At 38.6% G+C, this 24,417-nt stretch overlaps 1 protein-coding gene across 1 annotated transcript in view; it reads right to left on the reverse strand.

Annotated features, from left to right (window-relative positions):
• ULK4 (unc-51 like kinase 4) overlaps positions 1–24,417 on the reverse strand; it is a 512,874-nt gene that overhangs the window by 462,293 nt on the left and 26,164 nt on the right. Inside the window, exons 13-16 of the mRNA XM_065885322.1 lie at positions 24,245–24,305; positions 22,706–22,887; positions 21,769–21,815; positions 5,684–5,762 (exon numbers count right to left, since the gene is read on the reverse strand). Of these exons, the coding sequence (XP_065741394.1) occupies positions 5,684–5,762; positions 21,769–21,815; positions 22,706–22,887; positions 24,245–24,305 (369 nt within the window). The remainder of the gene's footprint in view (positions 1–5,683; positions 5,763–21,768; positions 21,816–22,705; positions 22,888–24,244; positions 24,306–24,417) is intronic.

Genomic DNA, 24,417 nt, shown 5'->3' on the forward strand with positions numbered 1-24,417 from the left:
TCCCTCATCACCTCTGGCATCGAGCGGGAGCTGACTCTCTAAACAAGAGCCATCACAGCCCCAGGACATTCCTGAATATATAGATCAGTCTTGCCCAGGGAATGTCCTACTGATGTCCAGGAAAACTATCTATGACTGTGAGATTCACCCCAGCGTATTTCCCAGTGCTGAAAGGATGAACTCATTTGCAATGCTATTCAGCATTCCACTGTGTGAAGGCGACATACTTTGTCGATTCTGCTGTTGATAGACACGTGGGTTGTTTCAAATCTCGGGCTGTTACAAATCATGCTGGCAATATATATTCCTGTACGTGTCACTCGTGACCCTGGGTTACAGGGTAGTGACGTGCTCAGCTTTCAGAGATCAAGCAGTTTCCCAGAGCGGCTCCGCCCATTTACATTCCTCAGCAACATGTGAGCCCTCCTTCTGCTCAGTATTTTCACCGACACTGAGGACTGTTAAGGCTTTTTCATTTTTGCCAGTCCGGTGCCTGTCTTGAAATTTCATTTCGGATTTGCTTTTCTGATGCCTCAGCACTTTTCATATTGAATACTAGAATTTATATTGGCCAGACTTGGTTATTAACGTCTGCCTTCAAATATCACAGCAATTGGCAGATCTATCAACACTCTTCAAAATCTACCTGTGAAAAAAAAAAAAAAGAACTCGTATCCAGAATAAAATCATTTTTCACTCTTTCCACCACTACACACCTGGTCCAAGTCACCACCACCATCCCTCATCTGAACTGCCCCAGCCCCCTAAACTGGTCTGATTCCACCTTGCCCCTGTCCTTGAAACAAAGTGATCCTTTCCAAACATCGGCCACACCAAGGCACTCCTCTGCTCCAAATCCTCCAATGGCTTCCCATCTCATTCAGACTAAAGCCCCAAGTTCTGACCATGGTTTACAACAAGGTTCTGGATGGCCTGGCCTCTGGCTACCTCACTAACCTCATCTCCCATCGGTGTCTCATGCTCAGTTCCAGCTACACTCGCCTCCTCGTTGCTTCTCGAAACGTGCCAATCACTTACCTACCCCCAGTCCTTTCTTTTTTTCTTTTGACTTATTTTTATTGGAGTATAGTTGCTTTACAATATTGTGTTATACTGTACCGCAAAGTGAATCAGCTATACGTATACATATATCCCCTCTTTTTCGGATTTCCTTCTTATTTAGGTCACCATAGCACTGAGTAGAGTCCCCTGTGCTATACAGTAGGTTCTCATTAGTTATCTATTTTATACAGAGTATCAATAGTGTATATACATCAATCCCAATCTCCCAATTCATCTCACCACCACCCTTTCCTCCTTGGTATCCATACGTTTGTTCTCTACATCTGCATCTCTATTTCCACTTTGTAAACAAGATCGTCTATACCAATTTATTCAGATTCCACATATATGAGTTAATATATGACATTTCTTTTTCCCTTTCTGACTTACTTCACTCTGTATGACAGTCTCCAGGTCCAACCATGTCTCTACAAATGACCCAATTTAATTCCTTTTAATGGCTGAGTAATATTCCATTGTATATATGGACCACATCTTCTTTATCCATTCCTCTGTTCATGGACATCTAGGTTGCTTCCATATCCTGGCTATTGTAAATATTGCTGCAATGAACATTGGGGTGCATGTGTCTTCCCCATCTGGAATGTTCTTCACCAGCTGAGGGAACTATTCCCTGAATTCCCTAAGGTCTCTGCTCAGCCTTCCCCAAACAGCCAATCTCTAAACCACTGCTGCTGCCACCTCATCATTTCCAAACCCTGCTACATCTTTCCCACTGCATTTATCACCACCGAATTTTATATATTTATTTGTTTATTATCTCTCTCCTTACACTGGAACACAAACTCTGCAAGAACAGAGAGTGCCATCTATTTTTATAAAATAAGCACCTAGATAGCACCCTGTACATATGCAGGTACTGACAAATATTTGTTAAGAATAAGAGTATCGTATATATGTCCATGCCACTTTGGCTTTGTCACAGCTTACCCTTCCCCCTCCCCATATACACTACCAAACGTAAAATAGATAGCTAGTGGGAAGCAGCACATAGCACAGGGAGATCAGCTCAGTGCTTTGTGACCGCCTGGAGGGGTGGGATAGGGAGGGTGGGAGGGAGGGAGACGCAAGAGGGAAGAGATATGGTAACATATGTATATGTATAACGGATTCACTTTGTTATAAAGCAGAAACTAACACACCATTGTAAAGCAGTTATACTCCAATAAAGATGTAAAAAAAAAAACAGAAGAAGAGTATCAATGCCAAAAATGAAATGGATTATCAGTGCCAAGAATAAAACAGCATCTATGAATTCCTTCTAGAACAAGACAAGAACTTGCCTGGAACGACGGTCTTACTGCAAGTAACACCGGCCATACCCACAAGAGGTACTCCGTAAGTGTTCAATTCGTAAAAGAACAAGAAAGAACTTACTTTTTCCTTCTCCATTCCCTTCTCCCCTACCTTTTCAGACCCTCTAAAACAATGCAGAATTTACTTCCATGCTACTATTAATTTTTTAAGAATATTTATATTCTTTTTCAAGAATCCATTCTTTCCAGATGATATTTCTCAACAGTGGCAGCTATTATTTAGACTTACAGTTAAATAGATTCATTGTTTTTATTTGTTTCTCCTTTACATTATCTTAAAACTTGGGTGGGAAAGTGGGTGTTGAAGTTGGCAGCTCAAGTAGCTTGCCCAAGTAAATTTTTTTTAGAAATGTTGGTGAAATTCAGATTGAGTTTCTGAAAATGTATTCTGTCCCCACGAGTAGGCAGTACAATGGACGTAACAGAGAAATTTAACATCACATGACCTCCTAAGTGTCAATCCATTTCCACCATTTTCTTTATCTTCTAGCCTTTAGTGTTACAGAAAAATTAAATGTTGAGCCTAATTTGCTTTTATTTCCTTATAACCTGGGATTTAGGTTTTATTTTTATCTTTGAAATTACAAATTTCACCAGGATAGGTCTACGTATGCATTCTTTTTTTCAATGTTTTGCCTGACACTTGGTGAAAAATCTTTCATCTAAAGATGTGAGTCTTTCTTCAGCTCAGGGTGAAATTTTCTCCTATTATTTTTCATTTCTGTTTGCTTGGATCTCTCCTCCTGGAAATCCCATTGTGTTTCTCTTAGATAAGTGCTGTCCCATAGAAATAGAACTCAAGCCACACGGGCAATTTAAAATTTTCTGGTAGCCACATTAAAAAATAAAAGTAGAAATTTTAATATTTATCCTAATATATCCAAAAATACTGTTTTAGAATGTAATCTAAAAAAGAGTGGATATATGTATTTGTATAACTGATTCACTTTGCTGTACACCTGAAACTAACACAACGCTGTAAATCAACTATACTCCAATAAAAATTTAAAATAAAAATGTAATCTATAAAGAAAATTACAGGTGAGATACTTTACATTATTTTTTTTTCATACTGAGTCTTCAAAATCTGGTGTGTGGTCTCTACCTGCAGCTCATCTCAATTCAGACTTGCTGCTTTTCAAGTGTCTAGTAGCCACTTTTGGCTGATGGCTACCATACTGGACAGTGTAAGAGATGTTCTGCAACTGTCTTCCGTGCCTTTTTAATTCAGGATTTTTATCCTTTTTTTTTGTTCTTCTGAATCCTAAGAGAATTCATATCCTACTTATCTTCAAATTCACTAACTCGGCTTCTAAGGTACCCAGTATCTCCTGCTTACTACGGCATCTACTGAATATTTTAATTCAGTCATACTTTACACCTTCAGGGGCTCTTTCTTCACGGCACACTGTTCCCTCCTATTTTGATTATCCAGGAATGTCCTCTAGAATGTCAGGACTTGGTCTTAGAATTTTCATCAAGTTCTCTCCCATCTCCTCCAGCAAATCTGTTTCATTGGAGACTCTTTGCTCTGAGTCATCAGAAGGAGCCTCCACTCTTGAGCTTCTAAGTCTTCTCCTCTTCTGCCTAAATGTCACCGCCCTGTCTGCTTGGTCTTTTAGATAAAAATCTAGTTTACAGATCTCTGATAGCCAAGCTGGGTACCATCAGTGATCATATAGGTCACAATTCATTTTTCTTGGTCACAAAAAGAAGGAAAAGTTTAGACTTACTAACATTTTCTTTAGTAGCTCAGAGGTCTAATAATTGCAGGGAATGGGGACGGAATCATAAGCAGAGGAAATGCACAGAGCACAAATTAATCTCCCATTTGCTTCCACCTAGACAGCCCAGGACTAGCTGGAATACCATCCCAGCAACTGGCTATGGTACTGGACAGCACAGATACAGGACAGTTTCTTTCACCACAGATAGTTCTATTAGACAGTACTTGGCTAAACAATTCTTCTCAGAGCCCCAAAAACCACACTACCAGGTCTGGCTCTACAAAAATCCCTTCTTTTTACCATTTTCTCCTTCCTTCAGGAGTTCTGCCCTTCCCCCTTAAAAGCCTTGGTTTTTCTCACCTATTTTGACTCAACACTCTCCTAGTCCAAGGGATAAAAATCTACTGCCAGTTAAGTGCAGTACACATTAACAGGATAGATAGAAAGTAGTTTTTAGTGTTCAGGAACATTCAAAAAGACAGTACAGGGCTTCCCTGGTGGCGCAGTGGTTGAGAGTCCGCCTGCCGATGCAGAGGACACGGGTTCGTGCCCCGGTCCGGGAAGATCCCACATGCCGCGGAGCGGCTGGGCCCGTGAGCCATGGCCGCTGAGCCTGCGCGTCCGGAGCCTGTGCTCCGCAACGGGAGAGGCCACAGCAGTGAGAGGCCCGCGTACCACGAGAAAAAAAAAAAGGGGCAGTACAATGGTAGCATCCACTTCGTGGGACTTGGAATTACTGGTTAATTAATAAGGGCTTCCCAATATTGGTATTCGAAAGAAATGACTGATTCAGTTGTCCCTCAGCATCTGTGGGGAACTGGTTTCAGGAACCCCACAAATACCAAAATCCACAGATGCTCTTATATAAAATGGCCTAGTATTTGCATATAACCTATGCATATCCTCCCACATACTTTAAATCATCTCTAGATTATTTATTCTACCGAGTACAATGTAAATTTTATATAAATACTTGCCAGTGCACAGCAAATTCAAGTTTTGCTTTCTGAAACTTTCTAGAACTTTTCTCCCCTTGAATATCTTCAATCCATGGCTGACTGAATCCACAGACTCAGAATCCGTGAATACACAGTGCCGAACCACATTTGAAAATACTTTTAGTGCATGCCTGGCAGTTAAATACTGTCACTATTGTCAGAAATAAATGACAACTGGTGGGGATAAAAACACTAAATTCAATGTGAAAAACCCCCAAAAATTTTAATTTGAAGTTGAGCTGGGCTTCAGTAGAAAATACTTTAGTTATAATAAAATGTTGAGTAGACCACATGAAAACTAGTAATGAAATAAACCTTATCCATAAATTACTGAAATGCAGTAATGATGACTAGAGTCCACAAGCCTTGTAATTCCACCGCACCACCTTTGACAACAGACTATGCTGTAAATGAGCGGCCGTGCTGAAGTGTACAGGCCTACTGAGGTTATTTTATAACAACTGCCACAATTCCACACTTAACACCAATGAAAGCTGCATGTTCTAAAATCAAGAACAATCTTTGCCATTCGTAACATTTCAGTAATAAAAGAAATTACCTCAATAACAGGTGTATTTTCCTGGAGCTCCGTTGTGTGCGAGGCCAGTAAACCAATCAACCGAGCTACCTTGGCCCTTCTGTAAACAGAGAGAAAATGGGCTCTGAAGTGGAGAGTTAGGACTAAGGAAACCAACCCCAGTTAGTCACATTACACAACTGTAAGCATTAACATGAGATAGAAGTGGAATAAGACAGGGTGAGCAAACATTCCTGTATGTATACGGTCCAGAGGAACGTTCCCTTGTGTACACGGGGAGACCTGAACGCAATGCCCTCTGTAGCACCATCTGTAACGGTGACAAAAACTGAACAAGTTGTGCTTTAATAGTGAAATGGAAAATAAAAATTTTTTAAAGTCTCTGCTTGTTTTTTTTAACATCTTTATTGGAGTATAATTGCTTTACAATATTGTGTTAGTTTCTGCTGTATAACAAAGTGAATCAGCTATATACTACGTATATCCCCATATCCCCTCCCTCTTGCATCTCCCTCCCACCCTCCTTGTGCTATGCTGCTGCTTCCCACTAGCTATCTATTTTATATTTGATAGTGTATATATGTCAACGTTTCTCTCTTACTTTGTTCCAGCTTATCCTTCCCCCTCCATGGGTCCTCAAGTCCACTCTCTACATCTGTCTTTATTCCTGCCCCTAGGTTCATCAGAACCATTTTTTTTTTTAGATTCCATATAAATGTGTTAGCATACGGTATTTGTTTTTCTCTTTCTGACTTACTTCACTCTGTATGACAGACTCTAGGTCCATCCACCTCACTACAAATAACTCAATTTCATTTCTTTCTGTGGCTGAGTAATATTCCATTGTATATATGTGCAACAGCTTCTTTATCCATTCATCTGTCAATGGACACTTAGGTTGCTTCCATGTCCTGGCTATTGTAAATAGTGCTGCAATGAACATTGTGGTACAACTCTTTTTTTTTTTTTTTTTTTTTCTGTTTTTGGTGCGGTATGCGGGCCTCTCACTGCTGTGGCCTCTCCCATTGCGGAGCACAGGCTCTGGACGCACAGGCTCAGTGGCCATGGCTCACGGGCCCAGCCGCTCCACGGAATGTGGGATCTTCCCTGACCGGGGCACGAACCCATGTCCCCTGCATCGGCAGGCGGACTCTCAACCACTGCGCCACCAGGGAAGCCCACATGACTCTTTTTGAATTATGGTTTTCTCAGGGTATATGCCCAGTAGTGGGATTGCTGGGTCATATGGTAGTTCTTAGTTTTTTTGTTTTTTTGTTTTTTTAAACATCTTTATTGGGGTATAATTGCTTTACAATGGTGTGTTAGTTTCTGCTTTATAACAAAGTGAATCAGTTATACATATACATATGTTCCCATGTCTTCCCTCTTGCGTCTCCCTCCCTCCCACTCTCCCTATCCCACCCCTCCAGGCTGTCACAAAGCACCGAGCTAACATCCCTGTGCCTTGCGGCTGCTTCACCCTAGCTATCTACCTTACTACGTTTGTTAGTGTGTATATGTCCATGACTCTCTCTCACCCTGTCAAAGCTCACCCTTCCCCCTCCCCATATCCTCAAGTCCGTTCTCCAGTAGGTCTGCCTCTTTATTCCTGTCTTACCCCTAGGTTCTTCATGACATTTTTTTTCCTTAAATTCCATATATATGTGTTAGCATACAGTATTTGTCCTTTTCTTTCTGACTTACTTCACTCTGAATGACAGACTCTAGGTCTATCTATTTCATTACAAATAGCTCAATTTCATTTCTTTTTAAGGCTGAGTAATATTCCATTGTATATATGTGCCACATCTTCTTTATCCATTCATCCGATGATGGGCGCTTAGGTTGTTTCCATCTCCGGGCTATTGTAAATAGAGCTGCAATGAACATTTTGGTACATGACTCTTTCTAAATTTTGGTTTTCTCAGGGTATATGCCCAGTAGTGGGATTGCTGGGTCATATGGTAGTTCTTAGTTTTTTAAGGAACCTCTATACCGTTCTCCATAGTGGCTGTATCAATTTACATCCCCACCAAAAATGCAAGAAGTTTCTCTTTTCTCCACACCCTCTCCAGCATTTACTGTTTGCAGATTTTTTGATGATGGCCATTCTGACTGATGTGAGGTGATACCTCACTGTAGTTTTGATTCGCATTTCTTTAATGATTAGTGATGTTGAGCATCTTTTCATTTGTTTGTTGGCAATCTGTGTATCTTCTCTGGAGAAGTGTCTAATTAGGTCTTCTGCCCATTTGGGGGTTGTTTTTTTGATTTGAGCTGCATGCGCTGCTTGTATATTCTGGAGACTAATCCTTTATCAGTTGTTTCACTTGCAAATATGTTCTCCCAGTCTGAGGGTTGTCTTTTCATCTTGTTCATGGTTTTCTTTGCTGTGCAAAAGCTTTTAAGTTTCATTAGGTCCTATTTGTTTATTTTTGTTTTTATTTCCATTTCTCTAGGAGGTGGGTCAAAAAGGATCTTGCTGTGATTTATGTCATACAGTGTTCTGCCTATGTTTTCCTCTAAGTTTTATAGTGTCTGGCCTTACATTTAGGTCTTTAATCCATTTTGAGTTTATTTTTGTGTATGGTATTAGGAAGTGTTCTAATTCCATTCTTTTACATGTAACTGTCCAGTTTTCCCCACATCACTTATTGAAGAGGCTGTCTTTTCTCCATTGTATACTCTTGCCTCCTTTATCAAAGATAAGGTGACCATATGTCCGAGGGTTTATCTCTGGGCTTTCTATCCTGTTCCATTGATCTATATTTCTGTTTTTGTGCCAGTACCATACTGTCTTGATTACTGTAGCTCTGTAGTATAGTCTGAAGTCTGGGAGCCTGATTCCTCCAGCTCCGTCTTTCTTTCTCAAGATTTCTGCTCTACTTATTAGTAGACCAATGAGTTTATACGCAAGTAGTCAGTAATTAATATCAGGATAGTGAAGCGTATGTGTATATATTCGCTTTAAAAGAAATTTTTACAAGTCTAACAAATATTGTAAAAATACTTTCAGTGAGGTGTTTGTTTCATTACCCAGCAGAAAATGAAGTATTAAATTATAAAAGCAGTTTTATAATGAAATATAAATTATTAAATATCACTTCAGGTGATTTGGAAAGTTCACTTCACGGAGAAAATTAGTTTTGATAAGACTTTTTTAATTGGAAAGAAAATGGTTGAGTTGACTATAACTGTACTCTTACTTAGTAATGCTTGCATTGCATGTTCCTCATCCAGAGAGCCTCTACTTTTCATATTCGTAAAATAAACTGTGCAGAACCCATGGAGGGAAACAAATCACACTCAGAGAAGTACCACAGGTAAGTGTTCATGTTGTCAGAACTCTATCACACAGAGATAATTCTTATGGCTTTCAACGCTTCTTGGATTAGCCATTTAAATCTCTAAACATAAACAGATTAAAGAAGTCCTAGGCATTTCTATGATTAGCATTCTGCCTCTGAGTAAGAAGATTATGTTTTAAAAGTAATGGTTTTGAAAAAGATTTGGCAGGACACTGGCCCAAAAGTTACAAGGAAAAGCTTCCAGTCACAGCTCTGTCACTGACCAGATACGGGACCACAGTCAAGTCAATTACACTTCAGTTTTGAATTGCTTAAATGTGTGCAGTTAGAAGGTCAGATGGATTAACTTCTGAGTTTTCTCACGATGTAAAACAAATGCTATTATCAAAAACTCACTAATGCATTAAAGGATGCAAGGCAAAAACTTATTTATCTCAGTTCAAAGACAAGCTCAAAATACTTCAGAAACCTTGAAGCACTTTTTCAATCTACAGAAGTAGATAATGGCAACCAGATTTATCCAAGTAAAAGAAAAATGTATCGGGACATGCTAATTAAATATTTTTCCCATTCTCACGAGAAACAATTCCTATCAGAACAAGAGAAAACACCCTCCTTGAAACTCCTACAGTTTTAAGTTGTAAACTATTTAAACTAATAGTGACAGTATTTCTCAATTTATGCCAAATACTTACATACAGCTATATCTATATGTAATGCCCTCACAAAACTGGCTCCGTCTCATAATTCAGAATTCTTCTTAAAGGTCACCGTTTCGGGTGCCCCACATGACCCATTACGCTGTAGCTCAGAACATCCCACATCCATAACAGCACGCAAAGCTGCAATGGCCAATAAACCTTCGTGTGATAACAGAAACATTGTTCAGCACAGTATCTACCACACACATGTGACTATCCAGCACTTGAAGTATGGCTGGTGCAACTGAAGAAATATATATATGTATACCCACACACACACAAAATTTACTTTAAGGAACTAGTTTATTTTTTACTGAAGTATAATTGATGTACAATATTATATAAGTTACAAGTGTACAATATAGTGATTCACCATTTTTAAAGGTTATACTCCACATATAGTTATTATAAAACACTGGCTATATTCCCTGTGTTGTACAAGATATCCTTGTAGCTTATTTTATACAAATTAGTTTGTACCTCTAAATCCCTTACCCCCATCTTGCCTCTCCTCCATCCCTCTTACTGCTGATAACCACTAGTTTCTTCTCTATGAGTCTGCTTCTTTGTTATATTCACTAGTTTATTTTTCAGATGCCACATAGAAGTGATATCATACAGTATTTGTCTGTCTCTATTTCACTTAGCATAATACCCTCCAAGTCCATCTGCGTTGCTGCAAATGGCAAAATCTGGTTCTTTTTATGGCTGAGTAGTATTCCATTGTATATATGTACCACACCTTTATCCATTCATCTGCTGATGGACATTTAGGCTGTTTCCATGTCTTGGCTATTGTGAAGAGTGCTGCTATGAACATTGAGGTGCATTATCTTTTCGAATTAGTGTTTTTGTTTCTTTCAAATATATATCCAGGAGTGAAAATGCTGGGTCATAGGGTAGTTCTATTTTTAGTTTTTTGAGAAATATGGAACTAGTTCTAAATTTAAATAACCACATGAGGCTTCCCTGGTGGCACAGTGGTTAAGAATCCGCCTGCCAATGCAGGGGACACGGGTTCGACCCCTGGTCCGGGAAGATCCCACATGCCGCGGAGCAACTAAGCCCGCGTGCCACAACTACTGAGCCTGTGCTCTAGAGCCCGCGAGCCACAACTACTGAAGCCCCTGTGCCACAACTACTGAAGCCCCTGTGCCACAACTACTGAAGCCCGTGCGCCTAGAGCCTGTGCTCTGCAACAAGAGAAGCCATCACAATGAGAAGACTGCACCCCGCAACAAGAGTAGCCCCCGCTCACTGCAACTAGAGAAAGCCTGCATGCAGCAGCAAAGACCCGATGCAACCAAAAATTAAATAACTGAATAAATAAATTTAAACAAATAAATAAATAACCACATGCAGCTAGTGGCTACTGTATTAGAGCAGATCTAAAATGTTAGTTACTTCTTTGTGTGTTTAATAAAAGACTATTTATTATCCATCTCCCCCACTAGCCCACAAGGTCCATGAAGGCAGGGCTGCGAGCACTAAGACAGTACCTGGCATGGTCCCTCAATAAATGTTTGTTGAATGAATATAATATCAACATCAAAACAAAGTAACTAAACACATTAGTAGAAAATGGGTGGGTAAAAATATGACTGAATAAAGGTAAACAAAATTGGAGCAGGATTTTCAACATAAATATCAAAGCAGAACTTAAGGCTAAAATCATTAAATGAGGAAAAGATTGTTTGAGGACTAAAAACAGTATGACCTACAAAGGATGTAAGCTGTGAGTCGTTACAAACCATATTAATAAAGAATAATAATATATAATATTATTACATTAATAATAATAAAGAATAAAAAGTAAACCCAATAGTAGTGGGAAACTCCAATCTACCTCTCTCCCAAGCACAGCAAGAAAGCCACAGTGAATACAAACATACAAGCATCATAGTAACAGATGTATATATCAAGCTCTACGATCTAAACTCAGACCACACTTACTCAGTGGGAGGCTGTATAGGATGGTGTTCAGGACTCTGGAATGAAATGTCCTGAGGCCAGTCTTGGCCCCATGGTTGGGGCGGGGGAGGAGAGAAACCCTGGGTTAGTTACTCCTCCTTCATGTGCCTGATGACTTCATGTTAACTAGGACTAACAACAATATGTACCTCACCAAGTTACTCAGAGTCAAAGGAAATAATCCGTGTGGAGAAATTACCATGGTGTCTGACATTTAATATGTGCTGAATAGGCCAGCTATGATTACCACATTATCTACTACATTCATGACATTTGTGTGTGTGTGTGTGCGGTACGCGGGCCTCTCACTGGTGTGGCCTCTCCCGCTGCGGAGCACAGGCTCCGGACACGCAGGCTCAGCGGCCATGGCTCACGGGCCCAGCCGCTCCACGGCGTGTGGGATCCTCCCGGACCGGGGCACGAACCCGTGTCCCCTGCCTCGATAGGCGGACTCTCAACCACGGCGCCACCAGGGAAGCCCCATGACATTTTTTTAATGATTTTTTATTAGAGCACAAAGATAAATTCATAGAATTCCCAAAGGCAAAAATTATACAGGACATATGATGATATAATAAAAGTGAAATAACAAACATAAACCAAAAATCCTAAACATTTGTAAATTTAGAAGCACTTCTGTATAGCTTAGACAGCAAATGAAAAATAAAAATGCCCATTAGGGCTTCCCTGGTGGCGCAGTGCTTGAGAGTCCGCCTGCCGATGCAGGGGACGCGGGTTTGTGCCCCGGTCCGGGAGGATCCCACATGCCACGGAGCAGCTGGGCCCGTGAGCCATGGCCGCTGGGCCTGCGCGTCTGGAGCCTGTGCTCCGCAACGGGAGAGGCCACAACAGTGAGAGGCCCGCGTACCGCAAAAAGAAAAAAAAAAAGCCCATTAATCACAATCGTGTAAATAACACAGATCAAGAGACTGCCATACAGAGTGAAGTCAGAAAGAGAAAAACAAATATCATATATTAACGCATATATGTAGAATTTAGAAAAATGGTACAGATGAACCAGTTTGCAAGGCAGAAATAGAGACACAGGTGTAGAGAACAAACGTATGGACATCAAGGGGGGAACGCGGGGGTGGGAGTATGAACTGGGAGATTGGGATTGACATATATACACTAATATGTATAAAACAGATAACTAATAAGAACCTGTATTTTAAAAAATTAAAAAAAAACTTTACGATAGCAGACGGGACACTGACACCCACTTTTCTGTTCCCTCAAGAGTCTGCTAAAAGAAAACAAATTTATAATTAAATAACTGGAGACAGAAAGAAGGGCTGAAAGTAGACCAGAATGTTTGAGGAAATCCTGGATGACACACTTAGATGCAATTAGAAAATGGAGAGAAGAAATTCCTGTCTAAGAACCACAGGTAAAGACAGGTCTTCCCAACAAGCCTCAGAGGCTTGGAATAAAGTAAAACAGAAAGCAAGGATTAGTCATAGACAATCATCAGATTAGAGAACTTCACAATGAACAGGTGAGCCAGTTAGGTCCTGCCTCCTTCCCATCTCCCTCCCTGATACACAGAATAAACCCTCAGTCCTGGCCTCCAGGGTAAAAATGTAAAATTATCCCTGCAGTGAGCAATCTACTCTGGGGTAGGATACAAGTATGGATGTGGAGAACAGAGAGTGGTCCTCCACACCAGATACCAGAGCAAGGAAAGAGGTTAATGGAGGAAAGCCAGCCCCACCCCAAAGAAAAACCCAACCTGGAAACTGAAGAGGCCTCCAGCCTGCCTACCTGCTCCTTCAGCTAGGTGGGCTCCCAACATACAAGTCAACTAGTCAACAGGCATCAACCACTCACAGGCTAGCCCTTTAAAGAAGACGTTGTTGGAGAAACAGAGGAAGAGAACCATAGGGGAAATGTGTACTGCCAGTTTCTATGCTGATCAATTTAACCATTTATTCATAATATAAACTAAGCACTAAAGATCGCCAAGCATCTGAGGAACCAACAGCATTAAAAAGCAGGACCATGATGAAAACGAAGGGACCCACAGGTTAAAAAGAATAAAATTTTTATAATCCTAATGTTTAACCTTAAATATTAGTCACAATATTTAACCCTAAATTCTATTCCAAAACAGAATTTTTATAATCCTATAATTTATCCTCAAATTCAAAAGTACATTTTAAATCAAATTAGGCAGCTAGGAAAAAGGACCAATCAGAGAACAAATGAACAAAAACTTGAAAATATGATTGCTGAAATAAAATAGTGATTCTCAGTAAAATGAGCAAGGATAAGTATCAAGCTTGAAAACCCAAAGATAAAATCAGAGAAGAGCAGTAAAAGAGAGTTTGGCAGTTCTTCAAAAGGCTGAACACAGAATTACCGTATGACCCAACAATTCCACTACTAGGTATGTACCCAAGAGAAATTAAAACATATGTTCACATAAAACCTTTATACACATGATCAGAGCAGTGTTATTCATAACAGCCAAATGTGGAAGCAACCCAAGTGTCCATTAAGAATGGATACATGAAATACGGTTTATCCATACAATGGAATATTATTCAGGCATAAAAAAGAATGAAGGGGGAATTTCCCGGTGGTCCAGTGGTTAGGACTCCCTGCTTTCACTGAAGGGGCCCAAGTTCGATCCCTGGTCAGGGAACTAATATCCCACAAGCCACGTGGCACAGCCAAAAAAAATGAAGTACTAATACATGCTACAACATGGATGAACCCTGAAAACATTATGCTAAGTGAAAAGATGCCAGTCACAAAAGATCACATTTTGTATATTTATATGAAATATTCAGAATAGGCAAATCTATAGACAGAAAGTAGGTTAGTGGTTTCCAGGGACTGAGGGGAAGAGGGTAACAGGTACGAGATCTCACTGGGTGATGAAAAGTTCTGGAATTCGATAGTGGTGATACATGCACAATTTTGTGATTACACTAAAAACCGCTAAACTGTACAGTTTTAAAAAGTGAATTTCCATCATATCAGGAAACTAAAAAAGAAAAATCACATGATCATATCAATATATGCAAAAAAAGCATTTGACAAATTCCAACACCCATTCATGACAAAAACTCAGTAAACTAGGAATAGAGGGAACTTCTTTAACTTGTTAAAGACTATCTACAAAAAAATACAGCTAACATCATATTTAATGGTGATAAACTCAAATTTTTCCCACTAAGATCAGGTACAGGGACTTCCCTTGTGGTCCAGTGGGTAAGACTCCATGCTCCCAATGCAGGGGGCCCAGGTTCAATCCCTGGTCAGGGAACTAGATCCCACATGCATGCCACAACTAAGAGTTCTCGTGCCACAACTAAGAAGCCCACGTGCTGCAACTAAGAAGCCCACATGCCGCAACTGAGACCTGGCGCCATCAAAATAAATAAATAATAGTTAAGGAATAAAAAAAGATCAGGTACAAGACAAGGACATCACCTCTCACCACTATTCCTTTTGAATATTACACTGAAAGCTCCAGGTAATGCAATAAGACAAGAAAAGGAAACAAAAGGCATACAGATTGGGAAGGAAGAAATAAAACTGTTTGCAAATGAAATGACTGTCTATACAGAAAATCCTGAAGAATTAACAACAACAAAAAAACCTCCTGGAACTATTAAGTGATTACAGCAAGGTGCAGGATACAAGGTCAATATATAAGTCTTACCAGCAATAAACTTGTAGAATTTGAAATTAAAAACACAATACCATTTACATTAGCACCCAATAAATGAAATACATAGGAACAAATCTAATAAAATATGTATAATTTCTATATGAGGAAAACTACAAAGCGCTATTGAACAAAATCAAAGAAGTAAACAAGTGGAGAGGTATTCCATGTTCATGAATAAGACTCAATATTGTCCTGATGTCAGTTCTTCCCTAATTGATCTGTAGATTTGATGTGATTCCACATTGTCAGTGTGGATACTGACAAACTGATTCCAAGGTTTATATGGAGGCAAAAGATCCAGAATAGCCAACAATACTGGAGAAGAGCAACAAAGTTGGAGGACTGATGCTACCTGACTTCAAGACTTACTACAAAAAAAAAAAAAAAAAAAAGACTTACTACAAAGCGACAGTTATCAAGACAGCGTGGTATTGGCAAAGAACAGATCAGTGGAACAGAATAGAGAGCCCAGAAACAGACTCACATAATCAAATGATCTTTGACAAAGGAGCAAAGGCAATACAATGGAGCAAAGATAGTCTTTTCAATGAATGGTGCTGGAATAACTGGACATCTACAAGAAAAAAAATGAATTTAGACACAGACTTTACACCCGCTCACAAAACTTCAACTCAAAACAGATCACAGACCTAAGTGTAAAATGCAAAACTATAAAACTCCTAGAAGATAACATAGAAAACCTAGATGACCTTGGGTGTAGCAATGACTTTTTATACACAACATCAAAGGCATGATCCATGAAAGAATTGATTGATAAGCTGGACTTCATTAAAATTAATAATTTCTGTTGTGCAAAAGAAATGTTGAGAATGAGAAGATATGCCACAGACTGGAAAAGAATACTTGCAAAAGACCCATCTGATAAAAAACTGTTTTCCAAAATATACAAAGACCTCTTGAAACTCAACAATAAGAAAACAACCTGATGAAAAAATGGGTCAAAGACTTGAACAGACACCTCACCAAAGAGGATATACAGATGGCAAATAAGCATATGAGAAAATGCTCCACGCCATATGTCATCAGGGAAATGCAAGTTAAAACAACAAGATACCACTACACACCTATCAAAATAGGCAAAATCCAGAACACTGAAAATACCAAATGCTGGCAAGGATGTGAAGCAACAGAACTCTCATTCATTGTTGATGAGAATACAAAATGGTACAGTCACTTTATAAGACAGTTTGGTGATTTCTTACAAAACTAAATGTACTCTTACCACACAATCCAACAATCAGGCTCCTCGGTATTTACCCAAAGGAGATGAATACATATGTCCACATGGATGTTAACAGCAGCTTTACTCATAATTGTCAAAACTTGGAAGCAATCAAGATGAGCTTCAGTATGTGAATGGTCAAATAAACCGTGGTACCTGCAGACAATGGGATACTTGGCACTAAAAAGAGTGATCTATCAAGCCATGAAAAGACATGGAGAAACCTTAAATGAATGTTACGAAGTAAAAGAAGCCAATCTGAGAAAACTACATACTTTACGTTTCCAACTACATGACATTCTGGAAAAGGAGAAACTATGAAGGTAATAAAAAGTTCAGTGGTTGTCAGAGGGATGAATAGGCAGAACACGTAGATTTTGGGGGCAGTGGAAATACTCTGTATGATACCACAGTGATGGATACACATCATCATACATTTGTCCAAATCCACAGAATGTACAACACTAAGACAGGATTGTAATGTAAAGTATAGACTTTGGATGATTTTGATGTGTCAATTTAGGATGTACCACTCTGGCAGGGGATATTGATAATTGGGAGAGGCGATGCATATGTGGGGGCAGAGATATGTGGGAAAACTCTGCTCCTTCCCCTTAATTTGCAGTGAACCTAAAACTGCTCTAAAAAATAAACTCAAAAAAAACCAAGAAAATGTGAATTTTTTGATATGTGAATTGTATCTCAATAAAAGAGTGAGAAAGCAAAAGAAAATTAAGTCAGTAGACCCTAAATTTGGGCTTCCCCGGTGGCGCAATGGTTAAGAATCCACCTGCCAATGCAGGGGACACGGGTTCGAGCCCTGGTCCGGGAAGAGCCCACGTGCCACAAAGCAACTAAAGCCCGTGTGCCACAACTACTGAGCCTGCGCTTTAGAGCTCATGTGCCACAACTACTGAGCCCACATGCCACAACTACTGAAGCCCGCGTGCCTAGAGTCCATGCTCCGCAACAGGAGAAGCCACTGCAATGAGAAGCCCATGCACCACAACGAAGAGTAGCCCCCACTTGCCGCAACTAGAGAAAGCCCGCACACAGCAACAAAGACCCAACGCAGCCAAAAATATAAATAAATAGGCAAGCAAAAAAAAAAAAGAGAGACACACAAAATCCCACACCCATCCTACAGGAGTTTCAGGAGCAGAAAAAGGATGAAATAGAGATGAGGAAATCCTAAGGAAATAGGAAAGGAAAAGAAAGGTTGCAGCATTTAACAGACCGACTGGCAATGCAAATTAGTAAAAAGGGATACCTAGATACATTCTAGTAAAAGTTTGCAAGCCTGGAATATAAAGAAAAATTCTTTTTTCACTGGAAAACAAAATCAAACTGGTCACATATAAGAGGAAGAAAAAGTCAGGTTGGCCCCTGAGTCTTCCAGAGCTGCAGCCAGCACACGAGTGAGCAACAAAGCAGCATGGCACAGAGGTGAGTGTGGCCTGAAGGTGCAAGAAGGTCTCATTCAGCCTGCTATGCCTGAGCCCCCAAACCACAGGCAGAAAGCTTCAAGGAAGGAGGAACTCCAGAAGCAGAGCCTGAAAGATATTCTATTTAAAAAACAAAACAAAAAACTACCAAATAATGAAATCCCATCAACCAAGAAGTGAAGTAATTCACAAATGGAGAAACTGTATTTTAAAAATTGATGATGAGCATTCACTGTATTAAAGTACCAAACTATTAAAAATTAGAAAAATCCTTCCTAGAATATAAATATCAAAGGACCCCAAAATAAACCTGAGAACGAACAAAGTTGAAATCACATATTCTGATTTCAAAACTTACTACAAAGCTATGGTAATCGAGACACTGTGATACTCACATAAAGACAGATTTATAAACCAAGGGAATAGAACAGGGAGCCCAGAAACAAACCCTCAGCGTATATAGTCAAATGATTATCAACAAAAGTGCCAATACCGTTTAATGGGGAGAGGACAGCCTTTTCAACAAATGGTGCTGGGAAAACTGGATATAAACGTAACAAAAGAATGAAACTGGACTCTTACCTAACACTGTATAAATAAAAACTAACTCAAAATGGATCAAAAACCTAAATGTGAGCTAAAACTATAAAACCCTTAGAAAAAAACAAATGAAAACATTTATGACATTGGTTTTGCAGTGATTTCTTAGAACACTAAAAGCACAGGCAACAAAAGAAAAAATGAAAAACTAGGTTTCATCACAACTTAAAACTTTATGCAAAGGGCACTATCAGGGTAAAAAGGCAACCCACAGAATGGAAGAAAGTATTTGTCAGTCATATACCTAATATGTCGTTAACATCTAGAATACATATAGAACTCCCATAAATAAACAACACAAAACCCAGTTAGAATATGGGCAAAGGACCTGGACAGACATTTCTCCAGAGAAGGTAAATAATGGTGCTCAACATCGGTAATTAGTGAAATGCAAATCAAAACCGCAATGACATATAACTTCATACCCATTAGGAGAGCTACTATTAAAAAAAATTGAAAAAAATAAGGGTTGAAGAGGATGTGGCGAAATTGGAACCCTCAAGCATTGCTGATGGAAATGTAAAATGGTGCAGCCACTGTGCAAAACAGTTATGATGGTATCTCAAGAAGTTGAACATAACATTATCAAATAATCCAGCAATTCCACTCCTAGGTATATACACAAAAGAACTGAAAGCAGGGACTCAAACAGGTATATTTGCACCAATGCTCACAACAGCACTACTTGCAACAGCCAAAGGTAGAAGCAACCCAAGTGTCCATCAACAAATGGAAAGATAAACTGTGGCATATACATATATGGAATATTATTCAGCCTTAAAAAAGAATGAGTCTGAGACATGCTACAACACAGATGAACTCTGAAAACATTCAGGTAAGTGAAATAAGCCAGACACAAAAGGACAAATGTATGATCCCACTCATATTAGGTATCTACAACAGGGAAATTCATAGAAACAAAAAGTATAACAAAGGTCTTCAGGGACTGGGATGAGGAGGGATGGGAGTTACTGGTTAATGGGGAAGAACTTCTGTTCGGAATAATGAAAAAGTTCTGGAAATTGACAGTGATCGTGGTTGCACAATATACGTATCACGATATACATAATGCCACTGAATTATACACTTAAAATGGCTAAAATGGTAAATTTTGTTACGTATATTTTATAATTAATAGAATTTTTAAATTAAAATATTACGCATTATCTGTGAATTATACCTCAATAAAGTTGATTGGCAAAGGCTATAAAATTTGATACGTATCCACTGTTAAAAGTTCTAACAAAACAGCATTTTTACACACATTGACTGGGAATGCACGTTGATATCGTGTTTCTATAGAGCATTTCAGCAATTTATCAGAAGTCACAAAAGTATCTATTGCCCTCTACCTATTCGTTCTAATTCTACAAATCTGCCCTTAGGGGAGAAAGGAAAAATAGGCATGAAGATTTAAGCACAAAATGTTCATCAATATATTATTTACAATATTATAATACTATCCAAAAATAGGGAAGGGTAAATAAAATGATCAAATATTCATAGCATATAAAAAGAGGCATACCATAAAAAAACTTAGACAAATTAATTAGTGACATTAAAAGAATACATGTTATAAAGTGGAGAAACGTAAAAAGTTATATGTTATTTTATTTTGTTTTTCTATATACTGAACAAAGCCAAGGAATAAACATACATACTTCAACAGTGACTGTCCCCCAGCTAAGTTAAAGACCCTTATCATATGCTATGATAAGGTGATATGACCCAGGACAGAGAAGGCCTCGCTGGAAGACGTAGTATTTGAATGGAGAAAGAGAGTAAAAGAAGGCTCCAAGCATAGGGCTTATCTATCCATATTTTCCTCAAATAAAAACTGTTTTACAATCAAACTTAAATCTAAAAAATGGAAAAAAATAGTAGTACCTGGAAAGGATTAAGAATGTCTGTTTTTTAAAAATCAGCAGAGGGCACCCTATTCAAGGATATAATCTGTTTTAGCCGAAGTGCTAAGATTTTTTTGTTGGTTTCTTTTACAGTGAGCATACCCCAATCCTTCTCAAAGTTTAACATGCCCAAAAATGATCTAAAAATCCTATTTTGTAACGCCAGATTTTACCTTGAGAGAGTAACATTAGAAGATGCGTAGGAATAATTATCCAAAAAAGCATTTTGTGAACACCTATTGTTTCCCCTATATTTTGGCAGCATAGAAGAATAATTACTATCCTACCACTGGCACATTTTACAAAACCCCTTCACATTCAAGTTTTCACAAGCTTCTCAACAATAATACAAGATAAGTAGGATTGATAACACCAACTTCCAAACCCCCAAAATACACTAAGTACCCACTAAGAACCAGGCACCGGGCAAGGTATTTCATACACCTACTTCATTCAAAATTTAATTGTAAAGAATATATAAAACTGAATCACTTTGCTGTACACCTGAAACTAACAACATTGTAAATCAACTACACTTCAGTTAAAAAAAATTTGATTGTTACCAAAAATCTATGAAGTTGATACACTATCCCCATTTTACAGATGAGTAAACTGACACTCAGCAGTTATAATAATTTGCCTGGGGGCAGATTTGTGATCTACACCCACATCTGTCTGAATCCAAAGCACTTCCATCATCCCACAAACAGTCCCCCAGAAGCTGAGACTCGGAAAGAGGTAATCAATTATCTGACCAAGTCTCATTGGCAACCAGAGCACAGAGCCTTCTTACACTTTAATGAGCTTTTCACCAAGTATGCTGCCCTCATATAAGCAAGTACACATCCTTCCATCAGGAGTTTACAGAACACAATCTCATTAGATTTTGTAAACCATCTTAAGGAAAGATAAAGTTGCAAGGGAAAACGCCTTAGAAGCATAACTAAATTAAAACACAGGGATAATTGTAAAGTATTTGATAAAGAATATTCAAAAGAGTAATCATTAATAAAGCTTCCAGATGTAGTTTACATAACCTTGGAATTATATTTATAATATTAGAATAAAGACTATTTTGAAATCTTTTTAAATGGACAACTGGGATGCCTACAGAAAGTGCTATGATTCAGGGTCATCATTACTTTAGACTATTTCGTGATAAGTATTTAGGACTATGTGCTTTTGATAAATATGTATGTTTTAACTACTTAATAATATAATAATTTATTAAGATGTAAATATTACTTACCTATCCCAGTTTGGAGCTATTCGCAAATGCTGAGTTAGCAACTGGAACTAGAAAAAAAAATTAAGATGTATTTAATTCATGTAATGACACAGAAAGTGACCACTAAGTTAACAAATCAAACCAGTATACATATGAAATGCAAATCCTGCACCAAGGAAATTAATTACGTTCAGTGTTTTTGCATCTTTGTAAATATAAGATAAAAATAAAAACTAAAAATAAGAACGTTCAGTTCCTCCCACTGAATTATATTCCCTAAATATGCCTCTGCCCCTCACCCCACAAACACGCACCAAGTACCAAATAAGGAACTGTAATACTCTCCTGGAAGAAAATGAACTTAGATTTTTTCAAGCCAGTCCCCAAACCAAGGCCCACAAGGGAAAAGGCCCCAGACCACCGTAACTCCTTTCTGAGGATGACTTCAAAAGATCTGCCAAAATTCCCATGGTTTCATCGATGAATCAAGACGGTCCAAGAAATATCTCCAGGGGAGGAAGGAAAAAGAAAAGTCTTAGAGACTCAGTTCCCCGTTCAGTGTCACATCGGAAGCCTTGGAATTTACCAGGAAGACCCAGTAAAAAGAGCCCCTATTCCACGTGGGCAGCTCACTCCAGCAGCTGATGAAAAGACCTCTGTCTTATGGTTTCACAGACGAAAAATACAACTACTACAAATTAACGTAAAATGCAAGCTGAGTGTTACCAAAGGAGTTGTTCAAAATCACTGTCGATTCAACTGCTTCTAGATCTAAGCATTAAACAGAGGACAATTCTGGCAAACCTATCCTCTTGATGAGTCACTTGTTTTCATTGTAATTAAATCGTATTAGTATTTTAGCGCTTGTTTTAATCTCTACAGAAATAAAAGAGTTATGTGCAGGAGAGCTGCGAGCCCGTGATAGGAGGAGTCTTTACTTCACGACTTAACTACGTACCAGGGGTGAGTGGAGGAGCCTGGTGGCCACCTCCCTGTGCCCGGCCACCACGCACAAGTAGCAAAGGAGATTCAGCTTGGCTCGGGAGGCCCCTGTGCTCTTCTCGGGGGAGTCGATCTGTGAGCACACTTGTTGCAGAAAGTCATTCCAATCTTGGTCTTCTAGAAATACTAATTTATCCACTGCAGAGGAAAGAAAATATTAAAAGTGGGGACCATGTGAAAAAGGACTGCTGAGAACATTACCAGAAGAATAAAATGGAACACAGAATTTCAATACCTAAGGTGATGGCACACAAAATTATAAATTTACACTGTCAAAACCAAAAACACTCGACAGACATCACTACTTTTATTTGCTCTTCTATGTTCATCTCTTTTTCTCCCCATGGAGACGGTTTGAACTACGTCAATGGAAACCTATGCTTAAAAAAAGAAGGTGGATGCCTAAATTTAGGAGAATGTTCTTGCAACCAAGAACATAACAAAATGCAAACTTAAATAAAACTGTACTATGGAAAAAACAAGATACCCTTTGCATAAATAAAGCAACCTAGCCTTAAAGTACTGGAAAAGCCAAAACTTCTACAGATGTTATAAGGTCCCAGTGAAATTACTAGTAAACATAACTAGGTTAATACAAAGCTGAAATCATCTGGGAGTCCCACCTCCAAACCCCTATACAAACAAAAGACAAAAACTGGGAAATGAAATGCCAGCTGAAATTAACATAGTTTCACCTAATCTCTGTATTTAAACAAAATAAGCTATAACGGTAATTTCCTAAAATAATTCAAAGTAAAGGGGGAAAGGGATGGAATATTATTTTGAGATAATTTTCCTCTAAGTTTTCATAAATAGTGCTTCTACTTGGAACAGTTTATTTCAATTTGAACGTATGTTGTTTATTTTGAATTTACTTTGATTTGATTTCAAATCATAGATTCTACTCTAGCTATGATGAAGAATTTTTCCAGATCTAGTTTAACAGCTTAAAATATAACTTATCAAACAAAATTTAAGGTATAAGAAAAATTCTTATACTCACCCTAAGTAAGACTTTGTTAGGGGAAAGGGAATGTAACAATCAACCTTTAAGTATCTCCAGTCCTACATCAACCCCACAAAAGTGAACCAACCATCTGACCCTACTCCCTCAAGTAGAATCTCGATTCTTCATTGTGGTTTCCAACCTTCTGTACCCATAAGAGCACCATTAATGTTGGAAATTCAACTGGCTTTAAAAGGGAAAGGACAGGAGAAGGGCCCACCCGTTCAACAGGAAAACTCGCCCAGTTTCATAGGAACTTTCCCAGTCACAAGAGTACTGAGCAGACTAGACCCAGCTGAGTAAGGTCAAACGCTGGCTCAAATGGATTACAGGTTGTTTATAATTTATAGTGTCTCAAGAATACAGCCAGTTGGCAAGAAAATAAAAATTTAGCTATTCATAAATAAAATATTCCATTTGCTATTAAATTTCATATTTGTATTTGTCCGCCATGAATCTATGTGCTTGATAAGCCCTTTATGATCCTACCTGAATGTGCTGGTAGATGCAGTATTTTTGGATCATATTTAATTGGTGGTTGTTTCATTATCTGTGGTTAAAAAAACAAAACAAAACCTTTTAAGATGGGTATCTATCTCCTGATATGTCTCCTATATCAGATTATAAATCAATGAGGACAGAAAAGAACACTGTAAAATTTA

The sequence above is a fragment of the Phocoena phocoena genome, chromosome 10 (assembly GCF_963924675.1).
Source record: "Phocoena phocoena chromosome 10, mPhoPho1.1, whole genome shotgun sequence".
NCBI classification, from domain to species: Eukaryota; Metazoa; Chordata; class Mammalia; order Artiodactyla; family Phocoenidae; genus Phocoena; species Phocoena phocoena.